The sequence below is a fragment of the Notamacropus eugenii genome, chromosome 3 (assembly GCF_028372415.1).
Source record: "Notamacropus eugenii isolate mMacEug1 chromosome 3, mMacEug1.pri_v2, whole genome shotgun sequence".
Taxonomy (NCBI): Eukaryota; Metazoa; Chordata; class Mammalia; order Diprotodontia; family Macropodidae; genus Notamacropus; species Notamacropus eugenii.
Genome location: NC_092874.1, coordinates 56,318,471 through 56,335,620, shown reverse-complemented (window position 1 = coordinate 56,335,620; position 17,150 = coordinate 56,318,471). Strand labels below are relative to the sequence as shown.

Sequence of the window (17,150 nt, the reverse complement as noted above, 5' to 3'; positions counted from 1 at the left end):
TGATTGATGGATTCTTTCCATTTCTATTTTACCCTCTGGATCTAAGATATCAGGGCAGTTTTCCTTGATAATTTCTTGAAAGATAATGTCCGGGCTCTTTTTTTATCACAGCTTTTAGGTAGTTCAATAATTTTAAATGATCTCTCCTCAGTCTGTTTTCTAGCTCTATTGTTTTTCCAATGAGATATTTCATGTTATTCTTTTTTTTCATTCTTTTGACTTTGATTCTTGGAGTTTCATGAAGTCATTAGCTTCTACTTATCCAATTTTAATTTTTAAAATTAAAAGCTCTTCACTGAGTTTTTGTACATCTTTTTCTATTTGGCCTACTATGTTTTTAAAGGAATTTTTTTCCAGTGGATTTTTTTGTGCCTCTTTTGCCAAGTTATCAATTGTCTTTTCATAATTTATTTTATCATTTTAATTTATTTTCCCAATTTTTCATCTACCACTTTTATATCTTTCTTTAACTATTCCAAGCATTCTTGTTGGGCTGGATTCAATTAGCATTTGTCTTTGAGGCTTTGCTTATAGCTGTTTTCACATTGTTGTCTTGTAAGTTTATGTCTTAGTCTTCCCTGCCACCATAATAGTTTTTTATGGCCAAATTCTTTGTTGTCGTTGTTTGCTCATTTTCCCAAACTATTTCTTCACTTTGAACTTTATGTTAAAGTTGGCTCTGCTCATCTGTGTGGGGTTGGGTGGGGGAGGAACTCTGCCAAGCTTCAGGCTTTTTCATGTTACAGTATTCAGAGTTAGTTCTGAGGGGTCTGCAAGTTTCTGGCACTTTCAAAGTGGTGTTATCCCAAGATAGATTGGTTACTGCTCTCCTGATCTGAGCTCTGGTCTTTACCCAGGAAGGGCCCCTGCTCCCTTACCTTCACTAGTAGCAGTGGTCCTCTTCATCCTATTACTTTATTTCAGAACTGTTTATGGGCAATAGATAATCAGCACTAGCTGCACCCTGTGCCAGCAAAAGGTCCCCTGTAATCTCATTTTGACCTGTTGTCTGACTCCCTTATGGTTTTTGGGCAGAAGGCTCCCAAAGCTGTTGCTGTTGCTGCTTTTGTGGCCACCCCTCCAAGGCCTACCACTGGTGCTCTTGTCATGCTCTGTCTTTGCCCCACAACTTACAGCCCTCTTTCGTAGACCTTCTAAGTTGACTTAGGCTGGGAAAATCTCTCTCTAACCTTTTTTTGCTCTGGTTCTTCAACATTTGATTTGAGAGATGCTTTTAATGTTGTTTGGAAGGGAATACTGAGAGTTCAGCTTAGTCTTTGCCTGTACTCCACTATCTTGGCTCTGCTAGAAGCTGATTCCCAAGAGCTGAATTTTTAAAAAGGTAAAATGGAGTTGATGTTGAATTCATGAACCAACAGAAGGATGATTTGAGCCATAGAGCATAACCATGCATTTCTGCGCCTCTGGGTCTTCTTCTCAGTTATTGGTAGTTCTACTGTCCTATAAATGCCCAGAAAAAAATTGCTTTTGGTTCCTACTCCCATCTCACTAATATGAAACAACCACTTTTCACTGTCATCTGGTCATGGAGCTGAAACATCTTCAATGACATTTTTTAAGCAGGAGTCAGAGAATTTGGTCTTGTTAACTTCCCCAAGACTGTCTTCAATAACATTGTCACCACATTGATCAGTATGGAATTCACTTTCCTCTTCACATGGAGCTTGTTAACGACTTACACATACAACACTTCAGTGCAGTCATGATGAAGGAACAAAATGGCCCACATACTCTTTGCTTCCAGTTTTGCTTGGGTATCAGGATGTTGCTTGTAGCCTAGGATGCAGAATGGTAGAGTCGAAAGGACTCTGAATTGGGAGTGAGAGGACATGAGTTCAATCCCAGCTCTTTCACTTGCTACTTGGATGACTTTGAATAAGTCACTTAACAACCTCTGTGGGTTTCAGTTTCTCCATCAGTAAAATGAAGAGACCCATCTGGATAGCTGCTACAGTAATTTTGGGGCTCTAAGTCTATGATCCTCATACAGAACTGCAGAATGCACTGGTGCTTTGGGAGAAAGAATATTTCTTTTTATGGACTCCATCCAATATTTTTGTGGTTGTTGAGTCATTTTTCAGTTGTATCCAACACTTCCTGACTTCAATTGGCATTTTCTTGGCAAAAGTATTAAAGTAGTTTACCATTTCCTTCTCCAGCTGATTTTACAGATGAAGACTGAGACAAACTTAGTAAAAGTTAAGTGACTTGCCTAGGGTCACATGGTCACTAAATGTTTGAGGCTGGATTTAAACTCAAGAAAAGGAGTCTTTCTCACCCTAGGTCTGGTGCTCTATCCATTTCATCACCTAGCTACCCCTCAATATAGGGTGTCCCAAAAGTCTTAGTGCAGTTTTAAGCTATGAAAACTTAAAGCTGCATTAAGTTTTTTAGGTCGTCCTGTAAAAACTAAATGATAACCAATACTTTTGACAAAGGAAAGATTTTATATTTATTATCCAATGTCCAGAGAAAACTTTTTTTCCCATGGTACTTTTCCTTTATATTACTATTTGAAGTGCAGTTTTTATATACACACACATAATCTCACACACATTCATACTCACATTCATACATACACACTCACAATCACACTCACATATTTCCACTCATGTGTATAGTAACACTCACATACATTCATATACAAATGCTCTCCTACACACACACACACACACACACACACACACACACACACACACTCACTCACTCATGAACTTTCAGAAAAATGACGCCCAGAAGTCAGAGGCCACCCATTTGCTGTACTTCACACACGTACGCCATAAAAGTCAATATAGGGGAAAGATGAAAAGTGGTAAATGTAGTCCACAAGATAGGAAATTATGGACAGAAATCGGAGGAACATCTGGAAAGAGTGGGAGATGAGTGAATACCAGAAGTAGTTGTAGCACACCAAGCAAGTGGAGAAAGAGCAGAGTCCGTCTTCAGAAAGGACGGGAAGGCCAAACCTAGTTGGAAACTCTGGGAATGGCATACATGCCCAACCTATAAATTTTTCCCCTGATGATGTGATGGTGATGTGTGCTTCCTTCCTGACCCTCTCATTTCCATTTCTATCCTGACAAAAAAAAGAATAATTATTCACATATTCGCCACACACTCTTGAAAGAATTCACTTTTTGCCAGGGCTGAAGCTACTTTCTGGTTACAATTTAGACACCTTTACAAATCTGTGGCAACTCTTTCAAGTTACAGTTTTGGAGTAGTTAGAGTGTGGGAGGAGGGGCTGTTTCTATATCCTCTGAAGCCTTGCAATAAGGCTGGCTTTGGGTTCCATGTGTGAGGCTGCCTGGTTCAGGAAAGAGAGGACGTGAGTTCAAATATTGCCTCAAGCCCTTACTTAACAGCCAAGTCACTTATCCCCGCTCTGTCTCAGTTTCCTCTTTTTAAAAATGAAGTGTTGGACCCCATGGCCTCTGAGATTCCCTTTAGCTCTGGACCTATTATCCTGCAAGTTGGCCCTGTTTGTAATTTACCCCCATATGCAAGCTTTTGCCAAGGCTGATTTCACCTTTGCAGCATCTCCCAAATATGTCCCCTTTTCTCCTCTGACACTTCCACCCCGCAGTACAGGCCCTCAACTCCCCATATCTGGACTATTGAAATAACTGCTGATGGGTCTGCCTGCCCCAAGTCTCTCCCCACTCCTATCCATCATCCACTCAGCCACTAAAGTCATTTTCCTAAAACTCAGGTCTGATCATGTTACCTCCCTGCTCTGTAAACTCCGATGGCTTTGTAATGACTCTAGGAACAAATACAGAATGCTGCTGGGCATTTGACACCCTTCCTAACCTAGTCCCCTCCCACCTTTCCAGTTTTTTTACGCCTTGCTCTCCAATATATACTCTTAATCCAGTAACACTTCTGGCTGTTCCCATATTTCTACTCCCAGCTGGCTGTTCTCATTTCTACTCCTCTCTGGCTGTCTCCCATGCCTGGAATGCTCTCCTTCCTCTCTGACTCCTGACATTTCTGGCTTCCTTTAAATCCTAATTCAAATCCCACCTTTTACAGGAAGTCTTCCCCAACCCCTCTTCATCCCAGTGCTTTTTCTCTTTTAATTATTTTCTATTTGTCCTGTAGATAGCTGACTTGATATATATCTGCTTGCGTGTTGTCTCCCCCAAGACATTGTAAACTCCTTGAGGGCAGGGTCTATCTTTTGCCTCTTTTAGTATCCCCAGCGCTTAGTACACTGCTTCTGAATAAATGCTGATGGTGCAGTGATGTAATTCATCAGTACAATCATTTCGTCACAGGGCAAAGCTAGACCCCACATCATGAATTTTACTTGAGTTTATAAAATGTTTTATACTATGGTGTGAACCTTAAGACCTGAAATGTAGCTTCTCAAAGTGCCTAAATCATGAGGTTGTAGAATCACCACAGTTAAGCTTCTTGTGAGCTTTATGACCTCCCCACATTAGATACCCTAATGCAATTGGATGTGCATTCACAGTGACTGTCGAATTATTCTGTTCCTACTTTATAATAAGACATTTCCTGCTAGGTTTGACATGTGAGCCTTTCCCAAGAGTAAGCAATTCAATGTACTTCAGTTCCAGAGATGCCTATTCTTACTGAATTACATAATTCCAGTACCTTTCTATATGATGACTTAAGGTTTCCAATTCCCATTTGGAAATTTGGAGCCATTGTGATGTAGGGAAAAGAATACTGGCTTGGGAGTCAAAGGAGCTGGATTCAAATCCTGACTTGGCGACTTGCGACCTGTGTCACATTGGACAATTCAGCCTCTCTGGGATCCAATTTCCTCTTCTCTAAAAGCCACTAAGGTGACCCTTAAGGTCCTTTCCCAACTTTAAGTCTTTGATCCTATAACCTTTACAGCAATACTGTGAAAGAGGTGATATTATTATCCCCATTTTAAACTTAAGTTTTATGACTTATCCAGAATCACACAACTAGTTAGTAAGCTTCTGTGGCTGGACCAGAGCTCAGGCAATTTCAACATTTCACCAAAGGACCATAGCTTTACTTAGAGGACTTGCTATAGTACTACAAAGGGGAGCAAACCACAAAACTACCTTTTATTTTCCATAAATATAATTTGTGAAACCAGAGATAATGGCTTGCCTGGCTGATGTACTTGGTTACCCATAGAAGCCCACTGATATGTAGACAAACAAATCCATTTGGAAGTACCAAGAGACTTAATAGTGAATGAAAAGAAAACAATAAAATCAAATATATTGATTGTTGCTTGTAGTCTCTGTAAAAAGCAACAGGTACATACTAACATGGGCTGAAAGATGATGCCCTTTGGAGGCTCCATATTCTAACGGTTCCCTGTTTTGATCTTTGCAGGCAATGCCGATCCTGAAGGTCAAGGCTACTGTCAAGCAGGCTTTAGTTTGGATTTTTACAAGGTGAGATTTGCTTCACTTGTAACTTTCAGGCAACGCTTAATTTATCTATTTATTTTGGAAACTCCCCTCAAATGAGTTATCTCTCCTGCTAGCTTGCTCAGATGCCATTTATGTTTCTAATAAGAAAAAAAATCGTCATATGTTTATACTAACTCATAAATCAGTATTTTGAAAAGATCACCATCTTTGTCTCTGAAACTTTCTCTGTGCTGTCTCTAATAAATTTTAAATATATTATGTATGAATACCAAAAATCCATAACCTCTTTGATAAGTGTTAGATCAAAGTATAATGCAGCTGGGATGGGGGCAGGGAGGGAACATCCAGATAATATCAAGAATGCTAGCAGCCTACAGATTGTTTTCCTATAGATCTTTTCCCACTGCATTTGGGGGTGATTGTGATTAGAGTTAAGAGGGGCTGAGAGCTCCAGGATGGTTGTTACTCTGGAGAGCCAAAGCTTCCCGAAGTAGTGATATCAAGAAAAGAAGAAAAAAAGAAAAGAAAAAAATAGTATAGTCACATTCATTCTCATCACACAAACATGAGATTAATTCGAGCCTTGTTCTTGAGATTCAAATGATCCTGTGTATTATTATAATTGTAAGGAGTTTAGGTGTTGCAAGACTTTATTGGTTTGTTTTTGTGACACAATCCCAAGAAGCTGAATTCACTCATTCTTAAGAAAGAATCCCATTTTCCTCATTAATTCAAATTGCTTTAAAATATAAAACTTTGCTGTTCTTAATGATTATTTAATTTTAAATCTGTGATGTGGATCTTTCTTATGAATAAATCAGAGCCAGAGAAAATTAACCTAGACATCTGTAATGGGACTAAGAGAAACCCAGGTTTGAATCCTGTCCTTGAAATTTACTAGCTGTGTGACCATGGGCGAGTCATTTACCTTTCCAAACCTCAGTTTTCTCATCTATAAAATGGAGAGAATACAATTGGCACACCTATATCATAGGGTTGCTATAGGATTCAAGTGAAATAATGTCTGGAAAATGTTTTGAAAACTTTAGAACACAAAATATACATCAGCTCTACTTTAACTTCATATTAGTATGTTTGGCAGAGAAGTTCCTTTTAAAGATAAATTTTCACACACTCATATGTATATACACATATAGTCAGTCAAGTGACCTACTATGTACAAGACACTGTACTGAGAAAGACTTTTAAATTTTTTAATAATTTACTATGCATTAATTTAAAAAAAATAATGTCCTTGCTATTTGTTTCTTTTTTTATAGAATGGAGATCTTATAGTGGGAGGACCTGGCAGTTTTTACTGGCAAGGTAGGTCTTGTGGCATAGAGGAAACTCACATTTGGTGCATACTAATAAAGCATAATTATGAGGTACAAATGGCACCAGAAGTTGAACTTTAATTACATTTCATTTTCTATCTGCATTCATAGAGTCTGTACTTGACTATGCAAATGATATTTTGAAATCATGTTACAATTAAATAAACCATCCCTTATGACCATCCCCATAGGATTACTAAAACCAAATAAATTGACATCTTGTGTTTTCTTATTAATTTATTTTTATAAAACAATCAAAATATTTGAGGCAGCAAAAGAATAGGAAAACTAAAGAAATAGAATTATGTTCTGACATCTTTTCCCAGTCATTATTTTCCCTCACTCAACTCCACATTTTCCATTTTTTTTCACTAAACAGAGCTAGAGCTCATAGAGGTGCTTTAAGGAAATATTGCCTTAGTGAAAGCAATCAAGATAGCATGGTATCTCACCTGGAGGAATAGACCTCTAAAGATCTGGGTTCGTGTCCTGTCTTTACTAACAACAATTTGACCAAAGGGAGGGTTCTCAGCTTCTCAGGGCTCCTAAAAACTGTCAGAATATAATGTGCAGGCAATGGCCAATCTGTATCTGACGAGAGAGTTTCTATACCATGAGTTCTCCCCACATCAATGAAAGCATTTGCTTTTTCCGGAGAAAATTTACAGCTTTGAATTAGTTTCGTGACTGCATCCAAGTTTAATGTGAGGATTATTAGGAATATCTAAAAGCAAGCTTCCCCATCACCCTTCCCCACCCCAAGGCCTGGGAAACTTGGCAAATTCTGTAGCATTGTTCTCCCTGGACAAGCCATGAGTGATCACCGTTGTCTAACTCAGAACAGTCCTTTAAATCATAGTCATTGAATCAGGTTTATGGCCCTGTTTCCTTGTTTTACTTGCTCCAATCCCAAGTAGTGTGGGAACCATGTGTTAATTTGCTGGGGGAGAAATTTGGCTTTTAAATTAATTGTTACATGTTGGCCTTTAAAGAGCATATTCCCAAATTGACAGATTTAATATCTTCCCTCTGAAAGACAGGAAATTACCAGATCACATTCTTCCTTTAGATGCTCATCCTAAACTCAGTGTGGCCAGACAGGCACTCCACTCAGTCAGAAGAGCATGGTTAAGTTCAGTGGGTATTACTATGGAACAGAAGCTTCTTAAGAACAGGGTCTCTCCTTTCTCTCTCTCTCTCTCTCTCTCTCTCTCTCTCTCTCTCTCTCTCTCTCTCTCTCTCTCTCTCTCTCTCTCTTTCTCTCTCTCTCTCTCCCTCTCTCTCCCTCTCTCTCTCTGTCTTTTTCTCTCTCTCTCTCTCTTCCATTCTATCTTCCTTTCATTTATCCTTCCTTCCTCTCTTTTCCCTTCTTCCCTTCCTCTCTCCCTTCCTTCATTACCTCCTTCTTTTGCTCCTTTCTTTCATTCCATCTTTCTTTCCCTTTTTCTTTTCCTTCTTTCCTTCCTTCCTTCTTCTTTTGATTATATTCCCAGTGGCCAACACAAATGCTTGTTGATAAATTGATGGGTGCTGACTTTACTAGCTTTGTAATTTTAAGCAAGTCAAGTCACTGAGCATCAGTTTCCCCCTCAGTTAATTTCTGTAGAGCTTTAGGTTTGCAAAGCAAACTTTATCCTCATAGCAACCCTGAAAGGTAGAAGCTATTTTTGTCTACCTTGAAGAAACTGAGGCAGAACGAGGTTAAATGACTTTTCCAGAGTCACAAAGCTAGTTGGTGTCTGAGACTAGATTTGAATCCAAGCTGTCCTTGAGTGGGTCCAACACTCTTTAAAAAAATTAGGAGGGAAGAGTTATTTATAAGAGTTGTGCTGTCTATCATATAGGACTATAATGCAACTTAAAGGAAAGTAGAAGGTCCTATAAAGGCAAATGAATAGTCATACAGTAATTGTATTGAAATGGATACTTTAAAAAAGTGGAAAGTTTTGGGATTTCTGAGGTGTGTTTCCAAATATAATGGTACAGGTTATCCCTGGTAGCCCAAGGTAGCTCAAGTTGACTTAGCAGATTCAGAATTAGAATAATCCAAAATACGCTGATTTACCCTATGGTAATTTATTCTAATCAGAATTCCTGCCGTGTTTACCCTGTTGGTGTTGTTGTTACCCCAGAGATCATCAGTAGTTCCCTTTCAGCATGTAGAGGACCAAGTACTTCAGTAGACTGCATGACTTTTTCATGGATGGGGTTATAGGAAACAAGGTGCCTCCTTGCTGTCTTTTAACATGTGAAGTTATTTGACCCCAGGCCAGGTGATTACAGCCAACGTTGCCGACATCATTGCCAATTACTCATTCAAGGACATTCTAAGAAAACTAGCTCGAGAAAAACAAACTGAAGTTGCTCCAGCATCCTATGATGACAGCTACCTTGGTAAGATTCGTTGACTCTTGGAGGTATCCTCAATTGCTCCTGGCTAGAGTGTAAATCTCACCAATGACCAATGTGAAATGACTTTGTAGTCATGTCAGGGAGAGGCTTTTCCTATTAGATCTATGACTTGCTTTTTCCAAAATGTATTCCTAAACCACCTGGGTCAACCACACTAGGTAACATGCACACATTCTGATATAACGGAAGGTTAGCAACATGACAAATGGAAAAGGCACTAATTGGTCCTGAGATTAAAACTCAGCTCTGATGCTTACTACTGGTATGAGCCTGAGGAATTCCCCTCACCTCTCTGAGCTTCAATTTTCTCGTGGACTAGAGGGCCTCTCAGATTTCTTTTGTCATCATTAATTTAAAAAACTTGACACTATTGACTGTATGTGACACCCCATCTTTGCCTCTGTGTCTTTGTCCACATTCTCCCCCAGGTCTGGAATGCTATCCCTGCTCACCTCTTGGAATCTCTAGCTTCCTTCAGGGCTCAGCTCAAGTGCCAAGTACACAAGGTCTTCCCTCCTCCTCTCCATTGTCAATGCTCTCCCCCAACCCTGAAATTACCTTGGACTTACTTGTTTTTATTTATATGTATGTATTTTGTTTTGCCATTCCCATAAAATGGAATTTCCTTAAGGACAGAGACAGTTTTATTTCTGTACTTGTATTTCTGGTACCTAGGAGAGGTCTTAGTAAACATAGTAGTTACTTAATAAATGCTTGTTAAACTGAATTTAATTGAATTAATTGAAGGACTGTTGCCCAAGTGTTCCTAAATATGAAACAGAACTGGAGTTCAGAGATTCCTATAGCTTTTGAGAATCCCATCATTGATTATATGAGACCATGTTGAGATCAGTAAAAATGTGGCCAAATGTTTCACATGTGCACTGTCCTGGGATTGGACAGCTGGGTAGCACAGTGGATAGAGTGCTAGACCTGGAGGCAGAAAGACTCATCTTCCTGAGTTCAAATCTAGCCTCAGACACTTACTGACTATGTGAGCCTGAGCAAGTCACTTTAACCCTGTTTGTCTCAGTTTCCTCATCTGTAAAATCAACTGAAGAAGGAAATGACAAACACTCTAGTATCTTTGCCAAGAAAACCCCAAATGGGGTTGCAAAGTATCAGACATGGTTAAGAAATTACTGAAAACTGTCCTGTGATTGTGTTTCTTATATGGGTCCACATAAGAGTAGCCTTTTGTTTTAAATTTTTGTGGCATAAGACATGAAACAAAAACGACAGGTCTTAATGGTACATGTACCTCTTGAGAAATCAAGAACCCTGGCTGAGTCTTGTTAGCAGATGTGTCACTGGATTTTTCACTTTGCTTTTTTAGTGAAGGGAGAGTTGAGGAAAGTGGCTTTAAACTAAGTAGGAAACCTGAGTTTCTGCTGATTACCTGAAATGGGAAGGACTGAGCACCTATGTATGGTGTGACAGAGAGAGTAGTGGGTAGCACCTAGATGTTAACAATCATGATGCAACTGCAGTTAAAAATGTAAAAACTATTTCAGATTGAATTATGAAGCATCTCTGCACTTAACATCTTGTACCTTAGAAGTTGCTATGTTGCTGTGCGCTTAATAGTGATCAGCAGCCGGCAACTTATTTGCTTTTTACAGAGGGAACACATACAAGTTAACTTGACTAATGTTTCTTTCTCCAGTCTCAGACTTATTCTTTTGTAAAGTTTCTAGAGCTCTCCAAATAGAGGAGGAGCCTGGATGTGCTTAACTCTGCACATTTCTAAGTAGTTTATTTGTAGGTCTTCCCAACCGAGACTTGCTCATTCATTCATTTTGCATTTGTCTATTTATTTACAGGATATTCAGTTGCTGCTGGAGAATTTACTGGAGATGCTCAGCAAGGTAGGAAATATTGCACTGGTTGCTGTAAGGATAACAGAAAACTTTCTTCATCCCCTACTCCCACCCTCACCCCCCATGTTGATAGGACGTGCTAGTTTCATCACGCACATTTTATAAATGAAAAAAACTGAGGCCCAAAGAGACTGAATGACTTAGGATATCAGAACAGAGACTTAGAGGTAGAAGGGCCCTTGGAGGTCATTTAGTCCAACTTCCTCATTTCACATGTAAGAAAACTGAGTCCTGGAGAGGAAAAGTACTGAAAGTCACCCAGATTCAGTTCACACAGCTGGTAAATGCTAGAGCTTAGAGTCAAATTCAGGTCTCCTGACCCCAAAACCAAAACTCTTTCTCCTATACTGATGAAAGAGCTGGGAAGTGAGGGCATCTTTTTCAGGTTCTGGATAGAGGATTTACCAAAAGTTTAATGACTTAGACAACATGATGCATTTAGTAACAGATCTAGGATGAGAGAACAAGAGTTCTCCATTCAGTCCAAGTCGCTGATATTTATGCCTCTGGTGTTGTAATGTTAATGAGATTTGTGTTAATTGGAGTTAAAGATCTTCCCCTCTCATTAACAGGCCTCAGGTGGAGCCCATTAAGGGAAGCTTGATTGGGGGAGGCTTGTTTTGAGGGAAGACTCACACCTTTTGTTAATTAATGAGGCACTCCCTCACTGGGGTGGTGATGCCCTCCAGCTCTGAAAAGTGTATATATACTCTGAGGTGAGGTTTTGCGTTGGAGTTTACTCTTTGGAATAAGGTTCTTGTGCCAGATGAGACTCAGGGTAGCCATTAAGCAGTCCCCCCTCTCCCTTTGAAAACTCAGGTGTCTGTGCTTCTCTCTCTGGTATCTATGTATGTATGTAATGGGCAGACAGTTGAATCTGTCTATTGATCTGTGATGTATATATTGCTTATGGTCAGACAATTAGAAGCCCTGTCTGTTGGTCTTTATTTCTCTGCTTGTATTTTCTCTGTTGGCATATGTAATTAAAGAAGACTGTTGACCCCTTTTAAGTTGTTTCCTTAGAAAAGCAGATCTAAGAACCTGTGGATATGTCAGAGTGCTTGCTGATACAGATATATAGTAATTGCTGTTCATCCACCTGCTTTAATTCATATTCTTTGAAGAATAAAATTTCTAGTATGTTAAATATAGTCATCTGGTAGGAAGACAGATAGTCCTTTTCTCAGTCATATGTTGATACTACACGTAATGCAGAAACTTGAAAAGCATGCTGCAATTAGCTAGATTTTAGTTGGGAAAAATTGTTTATTTTCTTAAAGATATGTGCTTAATTCAAGACAGTTCTTATATCAGAATTTTTTGGTGGTTTGTTTTGTGGCCAAGAAGAGATGAAGTTAAAATGGGGGAGAGTGTGAAGAGGACCAAAGATCTAGTACTATCAGAAGGGGAAAAAAAACCTCAGTCCTGTAGTCACTCAGGGATTTTGCAAAGGAAAGTACCAGACAATCTGTGAGCACAATAGTTTTAGGATGTTGGTTTCAGCACTTGTGGGAAAGAAATCAAGAACAGCTTTACTCTTGGGCTGCTGTTCCATTCTGACCCAGGAGAAGACATGGGTGATCCACAGCCATAGATCTTAGAGGAAAGGATTGGGAAAGACCTTCCAGTCTCACGAATGCTATTAAAATAAAGACTCCTCATTCAACAGATCCAAGTTTTTAGCGATTTCCGGAAACTGTGGTGAGCTGCCTTTGAAATTCCAGTATCTGAGAACATCTCCATCAGTTCAAATGAAAATATAAACCTTCCAGGCAGACCAAGGCTCCATAGGCCACCCACCTTCAGTATTTACTCAATGAGACTGTCCCACAAGAGGGTGAGGAGAGAAGCCTGTCAAACAGAAGGAGTAATTCCACATCCTCCAGTAATCCAGTCAGATGCATTGAAGCCAAGCTCAAGCAAATAATTTGGCCCCTGTGGATCCCCCTTCCCTTTCACTGAAGCCAGACCTTGTCACTGTCTGAGCAGTGGAATGGCATTTGAGTGAAGGTTCCACTGAATCATTGGCATCAAACGCAGGTCTCCTGACCCCAGGATCAAAATAAGAGTTTTGTCCTAGCTGATGAAAGGACTGGAAAGTGAGGGTATCTTCTTAGGTTATAGATAGAGGACAGAACAGCTAGATGGCCCAGTGGATAGTGACAGACCTGGATTCAGGAATAATCCTCTTCCTGAGTTCAAATGTGGCATCAGACACTAGCAGTGTGACCCTGAGCAAATTAGTTAATCCTGTCTGCCTCAGTTTCCTCATCTGTAGAATGAGCTAGAGAAGGAAATGACAAACCACTCCAGTATTTCTACCAAGAAAATTCCAAATGGGGTCATGGAGAGTCAGACATGACTGAAAAATAGCTCAAAAGTGACTTGGACAAAATGGGAAGATTCTGATGACTTCCAGACAAGAACATTCCCAGTTAACCAGCAGTGTCACTCCTCACAGGAGTTAGGCTCTCAGCAATTCAAACTGTCCAAGTTGGGGTTCAAAGAGAAACAAAGTAAAATTAAGGGATTTTAAATAGTGTTCTGAAAGAGTCCAAGATTTATACTGAGAGCACCTGGGTCCCTGCTCTGACTGCCACTTAGTGGCTGTGTGATCTTAAGCAGATGACATTTTGTGTCTTGGCCTCAGTTTCCTCATCTGTAAAATAAGAGTTGTGCCAAATAAACACAGCATCCTGAGTTGGAACAGACCTCAGAGGCCACTGAGTCTAACCCAGCCCTGACCAGGAGTCTCTTCTATAGTCCCTCCCACCAAGTGTTCTTCCTGCTTCTCCATCAAGACTTCCAGTGGAGAACAACCCATCACCACCCATCATGGCAGCCCACTCCACTATGGGGCAGTTCTAATTATAAGGAAGGTTTACTTTACATCAAAACTTAATCTGTGTCTCTGTAACTTCTACCTGTGTCATGTAGTTCTGCTCTCTGAGGCCAAGTGGGACCAGTCTCATTCCTCTTTCATGACCCTTCAGATACCCAAAGACAGCTCTCATGTCTCCCCTCAAGGTTCTGTCCAGCTCTAATTTTCTCAGACTCTGAAAGTTTAGCAAAACCAGTTATAACTTTAATAACAACTTTTGAGTTAAATTCAAGGGAGCTAGAATCCTATAGTGGAAGGAATACAAGATTTGGAGTCAGAAGACCTGAATTCAAGCCCCAGCTATTTTTGCTATAATCTGAGTAATCTTGAGCAAGTTACTTCTCTTTGCTATTTCCTCCTCTCTAAAGTGAGGGAGTTGGACTACATGGCTTCTAAATCCCAAGAGTTATTACTTTCATTTGGTGATGTAAAATTGAACCCTTTCCAAAGGAGTGTGTGTGTCTGTGTCTGTGTCTGTGCTTGTGGAAGGTAAGGGACTGTAAGTGTTATATATCTTGAATCCATTCATAAAACTCTTGCCTGGTTTAGAGCAGTACGGGATAATGGATAATGAGTGGACATCAAAGTCAAGAGGACCTAGGTTCAAGTTCTGTCATTGACACATACTGGCTTTATAACTCTGGGCGAGCCACTTAATTTCTCTGCCTTGGAGAACTCTTGTTATCTACTTTTGTTGGAGGGAGGCGAGGCTATGGGATTAAGTGATTTGCCCAAAATCACACCGATAAAAAATGTCAAGTGTTTGAGGGTGGATTTTGAATCCAGGCCCTCCAGACTTCAGGGCTAGTGCTCAGTTCACTTCGCCACCTAGCTGCCCCTGGGCAACTCTTTAAGACTTTCAATTGCAGGGAAAGTGACTTGCATGGCTGGAGAGAGGTTTCTCACTTTCATTCATACAAATGAAATCTCCAGTGTCCTTCCTTTCATTCTATTTTTTCCTGATTGGCAGACCCCCGCCCTGAGTTCTCCCAGCCTCCTAAAACCTCTCTATGGTTCAAAGTTTTGCAGGTGCCAGGTGAATCGAATTCCTCCTCATCAAATAAGGATGACTGTCGTCAGGGCCAAGTGTTGCCAAAGTAGACAGCTCACCGCTAATACATCCACATGGCCTAAGTTTCCTGAAATCTTTTTTCCCCAAAGTAAATGGATTTACTCCTGAAAATTCCAACACCTACCCCAAAATGAATGACCTTGTTCCTAATTCTACTCCTCCTAGCCCAACTTTGTCAAGTCATGAGGCCCAAATTGTTCTGTATAAAGTTAGAATTACAATTTTGCTTTGAGAAGGGAATAGGCAAAGAAACAAGGGAGAGGCTGTTGTCCTTAGAAATAAACTTGTTTTTGAATAAAAAAAAGACCTTTACCCACAAGTCAGGCTTAAGTTATTAGTGCCATGCTTTGTTGCTTCCATCCCCTGATTCCACCCAACCCCCTAATTTCCATTACTGTATTGGTTTCTTTCTGAGATGCACCATGGTTGCTCCTAAAGGTGCTGCAGCCAATTCTGAGGAGAAAATATGTTTTAAATGGGAGTCTTCCAGCCTGCACACCTGAACCTTCTAAATATTCTGTCCTTGTGGAAGCTACAGTAGGAGGATGGCAGTCACCCATTCTTTCACATTTGTCCAGGTAGCCTCCAATCACTGGAACTTAAGGGCGGTTAAAGAGACAACTGAACCTCCTTTGAAGTAGACAAGGAGCAGGAGTTACCCTTTCTTCTCTACAGCCCATGCAGGGAGGGCGTGGCAGCTGGTGTCAGGTTCAAAAGAGGTAGCCCAAAGAATACACCTAAAGCAACTGGTCTGAAAGAAGCTTAGAGACACACAGCTCTGGGAAGCACTCTAAAGCAAAGGGCCCCCAGTAGAGGAGAGAGCAGACTCTTTATACTCTAAGAAAAACAATGGGTTATTTTGAAAGCTGTCTCTCACTGTTCTGGGAAGTAGCATGAAACTGCTTGCTGTATTTAAAGTTAGTTGTAAGGGCGGGCAAAGCAGCTTATTTCTCCTGTTTGGGACTGCACATATTTCCATATTTAGACTCTCAGAGCACATTGGGATGGGCAGTAAAGTGAATTAGAGAGACTTGATTGATCTACACTGCCATGGCGCCTAGTTCTAAAATGGAGTCACTCGCATCAGCACCTACAGAAGAAACATCTAGTCCTTTCTTGGTTTGCACCCTGGGTGGTGGCGGGGGGAGGGGGGGACAGGCTGTGCCCTTTCAGTTTTTGAAAGAAGCACAAATGGGACAAGGGTTAAGGTATAAAAGAATACATATAAACCAGGCTTCAGGTTGAACTTCACAATGGTTTTAGTTTGTCCCCAAACTCTCTTCTGCCTTGACCATCACATGCCTGGTAAGACAATAAATGTGCCCCACATTTTTCCTTTCAGAAATCCTGGCTGGGGTTCCACGAGGTTCACAGAATTTTGGATATGTGAGTACCATGACTACATCTCTAGGTTCATCAAAGAGATATCTTTATCTCTATTTCTAGCTCTGGCTCTATGTTTATACACACGTGCTATATATTTTATATACACACATAACATATACACATTTATCTACATATATAAGTATAAAATCTTTTTGGATCTGGACCTGTGATTGCATTAGTATAGGAAGTTTCTCATGAATAAATTTCCTCTACCAGTATAGATAAATGAAAACTATGACAACAACAATAAAATTATATTTATTAGCTCTTTAAAGTTTACAGAAGGCTTCACATAGATTATCTCATTTGATCCTTACCATGACCCTGGGAAGTAGGTGCTGTTATCTCCATTTTACAGATGCTGTACTTGGGGCAAGCAGAGGTTAAGTGACTTGCCCAGGGACACACAGTGACAAGTGTCTGAGGCTGCACTTGAACTCAAATCATCCTGATGCCAAGTCCAGCACTCTATCCATTGGGCCACCTCACTGCTTACGGCAGGAACCATTTCTGATTTTCACTTTACATTTACCTAGTGTTGGTCTCTGCACACAATAGGTGGTTAATTAATGTTGAATAAGTGAAGAAGGAATTGGCAATTGGAGGAACTATTCACTGGGTTCCTTCAATCCAAATACATTGTAGATAACAAGACAAAAATGAAATAGTTCCTTTTCTTTTAGGAGCTAACCTTCCACTCAAAGGGAGTACAAGGTAATTTGAGGAAGGGGAGGAGCCCTTTTTGTTCCATTGTGAGGAAGTGGACAAAAC

At 40.2% G+C, this 17,150-nt stretch overlaps 1 protein-coding gene across 1 annotated transcript in view; it reads left to right on the top strand.

The window, feature by feature from the left end:
• ITGA8 (integrin subunit alpha 8) overlaps positions 1 to 17,150 on the top strand; it is a 206,316-nt gene that overhangs the window by 46,830 nt on the left and 142,336 nt on the right. Inside the window, 5 exon segments of the mRNA XM_072651615.1 lie at positions 5,371 to 5,432; positions 6,692 to 6,737; positions 9,017 to 9,142; positions 10,984 to 11,028; positions 16,336 to 16,379. Of these exon segments, the coding sequence (XP_072507716.1) occupies positions 5,371 to 5,432; positions 6,692 to 6,737; positions 9,017 to 9,142; positions 10,984 to 11,028; positions 16,336 to 16,379 (323 nt within the window).